Source organism: Acyrthosiphon pisum, chromosome A2 (assembly GCF_005508785.2).
Source record: "Acyrthosiphon pisum isolate AL4f chromosome A2, pea_aphid_22Mar2018_4r6ur, whole genome shotgun sequence".
Classification (NCBI taxonomy): Eukaryota; Metazoa; Arthropoda; class Insecta; order Hemiptera; family Aphididae; genus Acyrthosiphon; species Acyrthosiphon pisum.
Genome location: NC_042495.1, coordinates 7,822,744 through 7,829,049, shown reverse-complemented (window position 1 = coordinate 7,829,049; position 6,306 = coordinate 7,822,744). Strand labels below are relative to the sequence as shown.

Here is a 6,306-nt window from a genome sequence, read left to right as displayed (position 1 = left end):
GAGGTCGCCTCCCCTCCCCTCACCCTAGGTTTGCTATTTAAGCCCCGGGGGGGTTGGGGGCCGATCCCCCATCCAGCGAGAGGTCCGCAGGACCTCGAGTTTGGCGACCGGAGCCGGTAGGCGTAGGGAGCTTCTATAGAGCGTTGAGCGTATGCGTAAACTTAGAATTCGAAACTGCCTGAGCATATAGCTTCAAAACACGAAGTCTGGCTATCTAATTTTGATTGCACCGTCGTTCTTAACTCATTGAAGTACAAAGGTTTCGAAAAAAAATTAATTAATATTCGTAATAGGTGCAGTTAACTAGTGACGTGCGAAAGCGTAGAAATCGTAAAATAGCGAACTTCATAAAGCTATAACTTCGAAACTAAGTCCGACCGCCAAATTCTGACTTCACCATCGTTCTCAGTATAGTTAAATACATAAGTCTAAAAAAAAAAATTGCAAAATAAAGGGTGTCCGGTAAAGTAATAAAGTTCCTGTGTGTGAAATATCGGGAAAATACATACAATTTGATAATAGAATTCCGATTTCCGACTCCACGTAATAGTGGCCAGGGGGAATCCGCCTAACCATCATACGATAGTCATCGGCAGCGCTCCCAGTGTTAATTTGTCTTCCCAATTATATTAAAAATGTTTTTTAAAGTTTGGTTAAAATATGAAAATATGATAGAAATATATTTAATGAGGTTAAACGTTGACACAAACTATAGGAAGAAAATAAGATACAGTGGAGCAGGAAAATAAAAGTATGATGTTATATGACAAGGTCTATTTGATCACCGTGGTCCACGAAGCCACCACAATCTCGAACCTCGATAGTGAGTTAAATAGATAAATTGAATCCAAAAATAAAATTCTTCAAATTATGTTTTAAAAATATAATAATTGTAACGGTACCTATTGTAATGTCTCCTCTTCAAGTCGCTCTCGCGGGTGTCGTTTTGTTTATTTTAACGAGGTCTCGGAGACTCGACCTCGGTGTGTGATATTATTACTAGGGATCAGGGTTACCTTATGTGAAGCAAAGTACTCAATGTGTGTATATATATATAAATGTATCTGTTATTGAATATTAATGTATTGTTATTACCTACTACAAGTTTACAACAGCGAAAGTATACTTATAAATTATAACTCAGGGTTACTGATCGGGCTATGGTGTGCCGTGGGTGCCGATGTCCAAATGTGGGTTGAGCTGGTCCTCTGTAGGTCCTCTTCAGGTCGTTGTCAACCATCGAGTTCCACTATCGACCATCCACTCTGACTATTGATTGCCGACCATAGACTCCTCCATCGATTATGACTATTGACTCTTGACTGTTGACTGTTCACTTACGACTTACGACTTACGACTTACGACTATCGACTATCGACTGTTGACAGACTTCTTACGACCTTCCGCTAGGTGTCCCGGTTGTCTATTAACACGATGCAAGCTAAACATCGCGTCAGCAATATATATATTTCATACATAATATATACATTGCAACACTCAGCATATTAGCCGTGCTCAACGTAAGGAGTAATGTACGATGTCGATGACGACATTCGTTACACTATTATTCAGTTATTAGTTTTCAATGTTTATGTTAATAATATACAATTTTAAATTTTAAGTTTACAAATTATATTTATAACTATTATTTAGGTAATAAATTTATAACTTTATACTATGTAATCTAATTAATATTAGACATTTCTAAAAATTAATAGTGCGTTGGAAAACTAAAAAGTAACAGGTAATAACCATGTAATTCTAATTTCTATATTCTATGCAAACTACCATAATAATAGGTAAAATCGATAACAATAAATGGGATTTAACCGTCGCCACGTTATCAAGTCTTTTTATTAATATTATTATGTGATTAGGTTTCAGTAATTTATTATTTCTACCCAGTTTATGTTTATTGGTTTTTGTTCGAAGATAGGTATTATTGTTTCGTTATAAAATACAAGACAATGATTTTAATCATAATAACATAATTTAAATTAACCTCATTATATAAGAAAATCCAAAAGTCAAATAAATATATAATGGAACAGCCAATAGGATATGTACACACAGAATAAATACGTACTGCAGTATATACACCTTTCTGCATCTCGTTTAATCAATTGAATAGGTAGTCAAAAGGTCGCAATAAATGTATACCTAACTATTCGTGTCTCAAATAGTTATAACTTATAATATTGTACATTTGCACATAGTTGATAATAATCTTAATTATTTAATAATTTTAATATTTTTAAGTGACAATAAAATCTTTCACATTTTTTTTCGTGCAAAATACTAAGCCAACGTAAAATGTTCTATAACTGTCAAATGTCTATTGGTATCTCGTTTTAGGTCCCTCTTTTAATAAATAATTATGAGGCTCGTAGAAACTGGATAAGCTATCTGTCTACGCGTTATTGCTAATTTTTTTTAAAACTATCTATGATTATAATGGTTCGTAGTAACAAATATATTGTCGTAAAACTGTGGTCCAAGTCAATCGATACACATGCACACACATATGCATGTCAAATGTATTACATCATTGCAATATTCATCTTATTCTAGTTTAGTGTATATTATTTACAATATAATATCAATGCGCAGGTCCATGGCCTTAAACGATTATTGTTTGTATAATTTGATATACATTTTCCGAATCGTATTGTAATAAAATACTATCAGTTTACATGTATATAATAATATAATATACTATTTGTATCAAACATTTACTCGTATTCTATAGATATATAGCCTCAATGTATTGCAGTTCTGCATTAAATGTTCCCTATAATGTACATCAATGATATTGGCTAGAAATATTTAATATTTATTTTGATAATTTAACTTTTAGGGTAACAGAATGAGCAATATCAAAGATCACAATGAGAAAATTACTGCGGATAAAATCACTTCGCCCGAGAATAGTAGTTCGTAATTAAATTGTATCATATTTTTAATAATTTAAAATTCAAAACATTTATTTCAGACTGCAATATAAACACTAAAAGTATAATTAGTATAGACAAATATGCAACTGATGATGATGGTCAAAATAAATTAATTGGAAACAATAGGTACGTATTAAAGCTAAACATGTTTGGCTTATCGATATAGGTACTACAATTTATGCGTTTGAGATGATTAATTTGTCTGCAGGAAAACAGAGGATATAATTATAGACGTCGAGGTTGAAAAATATTCGGTTTCGAGTCTTTTATGGAAAGATTTATATCCTCAAGTAGGTTTTTAATTCGTTTGACTAAATATATTGATTAAAATAATTATTTTAATGTTGTATAACATAAGATTTTTTTTTAGGTATTGGCTAGTTGTATATCTTTGTCAATGGTGATTCAACCGGGAATACATTTAGCTTATTCAAATAATATGTTGCATCATATGCCGTCAATAAATAAAGATCAATTGTCATGGATAGGTAATAACCATATACATATTTAAACTTAATAATTGCAAACATTGTCTGTACGACTGTATATAATAATATATTTATCACTTGATAGGCTACCATTAATAATCAATACTAATTGTTAATAGTTAAAATATATTTTTATTGACACATATTAAAATAATTGTATAAAATACTCACCAAATTAAATATGTTTTAGTATAAGAGTACAAATAATGAAATAATTATTTATCCAGTCAATATTATAGGATATTAAAATTTAGAGATATTTATACGCTATCAAGAAGAGTATTAATTAGTCTAAAATTAATAATCCAGTATTCCAGTCGAATAAGAAATTATTTTTGTCTACTAATTTGAATGTACTTATTTATAAGTACGAAAGTAATGAACATGGTACTAAATTGCAATTGTTCATGGTCCCTCTCGGATAAAACACTGTATATGACAATTGGTTCAGTGATAATTTTATTATTTAATAGTAAATAGATGAAGAATTGAGATCATAGTTTTTTATATTTCAGAACAGTTTGCTAAAAGTTTTAAATTATAATTTTACCGATCAAAATTTCTATATTATCGTATCTCATTTAAATGCAATAAAAATTTGGCAACAAAACAAACCTACACGGAAAAAATTACTATAATATTATAGTTAAACAAATTATAGTAACTACAACTATTTCATAGATAAAATAACTAAAATAATTTACTTATTATGACTATATAAATATAGTTATTTTTCATGGTAATGTTTACTATATTTTATAGCTAATGCAAGTTTTAATGTTTGAATTAACTAAAAAATATAGTTAAAATAGCATATTTCAGTTCAAATAACAATAATAACTTGACTATGATATTTTAGTAAATCTGACTAACCTTATAGCTATTCCTATAGCAATTATAATGTACAGTCAATCCTACTATTTTTTTAGTACAAACAACTGTTTTGTTTTTTCCGTTGCACCTCAACTGCTGACACCGAGTTTGTTAGTGACACTAAGTAATATCACAGTTTATATAATATATATAAAATAGTTTATCACAGTTTATATAAAATATATATTTATATATATAGGTAATATATTTATATTTTATTTCCATTTTTAATTAATGTATATGCTGCAAATAAAAAATAATATTCAATAAAATGTATCACATAAAAAAACTAATCGTTCGTTTACCATCACTGACACCCACACCTCAGTGGTTTATTTAGGATTTTTTCATGGAGGGTTCAATTTAATTTTTCAAACATATTTAAGTGGGGGTGCTCCGCTACAGAATATATTAATTGATAAATTAGATGTTTAGATAGGTATTTATGGGGCTAATAATGGGGGACTATAATATGGTATTATATGGTGGACCCCCCCTCCCCCGTAAATATGCCATTGCCACACATTATAGAAAATATTTAATATTCCTGTTTAAATTTGTATTTTATCATATGTAACATAATGTTATTATTAAGATTAATTTTACTCTGTAATTTGGTTATAATGTTAATTAAATGTGCAAATTATAAATTAGGCATATGTCCGTATTGTCTTATTAAAAATAAAATAAAATAATATGTATATGCTTTAAGATTTTGTGTTCAATTATCCCTATAGTTAATACGAAGTTTTAATGTTGTTCTATATGAAAGCAAGTATTTCGGTATTGTGCACACCCGTTGGAGCGTTCCTCGTCGGTTTGGTGATGGATAGAATTGGTCGGAAAAAGGCTTGTCTCTTGACTTGCTTACCTTTACTCGCGTCATGGATATTAGTGACTATTTCAAGTTCTGATAACATCTACACGTTTTATGCATTTAGGCTGTTGGCTGGGATCGGAGCAGGTAACAAATGTAAAAAATCTATTGGACAAAATAATAACACAAATGTTACCTATATTATATGTTTATATTTAACAAATCGTTCAGGAATGACTACGGTGGGCATAGTGTACGTGTCGGAAATCAGTCACTCGTCGTATAAGCAGATACTGTTGTCTCTGAACAGCGTTTTCTTTTCTGGTGGCATACTACTCTCCACCTGTTTGGTGGACCTAGACTGGAAAGTCATAAACTTCTCGTTCGTCGTCTTCACGGTCGTCAATATGTTGCTCATAATAATTTACTTGCCGGAGAGTCCGATATGGATACTGAAGTTTAAGAGTTCCGAGCACGTCGATAAAGCCAAAATGGCGATGAAACAGATTTATCCGAACGACAATCAGGTACCTATAAAATTATAATACCCTATGGTTAAAGATGATCATATTCTTCAACCGACCGTATACTATTATTATTATATTATTTTGGTTATATATATTATCCGAATTGGTTTCCGGTATCTTATGCAATGGACGTCCGGATTGGATCCCACTGAGATTTTTTTTCATAGAAAAAACATGATTATTTGTACGTCTTGTAGATGACTTTAATAAAATGTACAAAATTATACATAGAGAGTAAAATAATGATATTTCTCAAAAACAAGTCAAAAAGAGGTGTGACGGGCAATATATATAAAAAAAAATAAATATTTTTAAGTCTTCAAAACTGAAAAAATGTACTCTTGTGATTCTTCTATCAGTAAACAATAATTTATCGATATTTCGTAATCGTCAATTTATTCATAAGTAGATTAAATATCAAATTGTCTGATTAGAATATGGAATTAAAAATTTACATCATCATTTAAAAATATAAAAACTTAAAAAACCGATGTCGAAAAAAAAAATTGTACAAAATATAACTTGTTACAAAAATGTGTTGGCTGGTTCCTGAGTTTACCCTGCTGACCGAGTTTGTTCCCATATCGCATCGTCTTTCATCCGTGACTTGTGAGCCAAATAGGTTCATGATTCGTATTTATTTTTAC

The 6,306-nt window shown here is 30.3% G+C and overlaps 1 protein-coding gene across 8 annotated transcripts in view; it reads left to right on the top strand.

The window, feature by feature from the left end:
* The window catches only part of LOC100163256 (facilitated trehalose transporter Tret1), a 17,455-nt gene that overhangs the window by 7,462 nt on the left and 3,687 nt on the right, over positions 1-6,306 (top strand). For 7 of the 8 annotated variants that reach the window (XM_008185788.3, XM_029490729.1, XM_016805182.2 and 4 more), the window contains 6 exons: positions 2,858-2,933; positions 2,993-3,080; positions 3,163-3,244; positions 3,325-3,442; positions 5,088-5,279; positions 5,364-5,659. In XM_008185788.3, coding sequence (XP_008184010.1) covers positions 2,867-2,933; positions 2,993-3,080; positions 3,163-3,244; positions 3,325-3,442; positions 5,088-5,279; positions 5,364-5,659 — 843 coding nt within the window. In that variant the 5' untranslated portion in view covers positions 2,858-2,866. Of the gene's footprint in view, positions 1-456; positions 824-2,857; positions 2,934-2,992; positions 3,081-3,162; positions 3,245-3,324; positions 3,443-5,087; positions 5,280-5,363; positions 5,660-6,306 lie in introns of those variants that run through there. The other variant, XM_016805183.2, reaches the window with a different exon arrangement.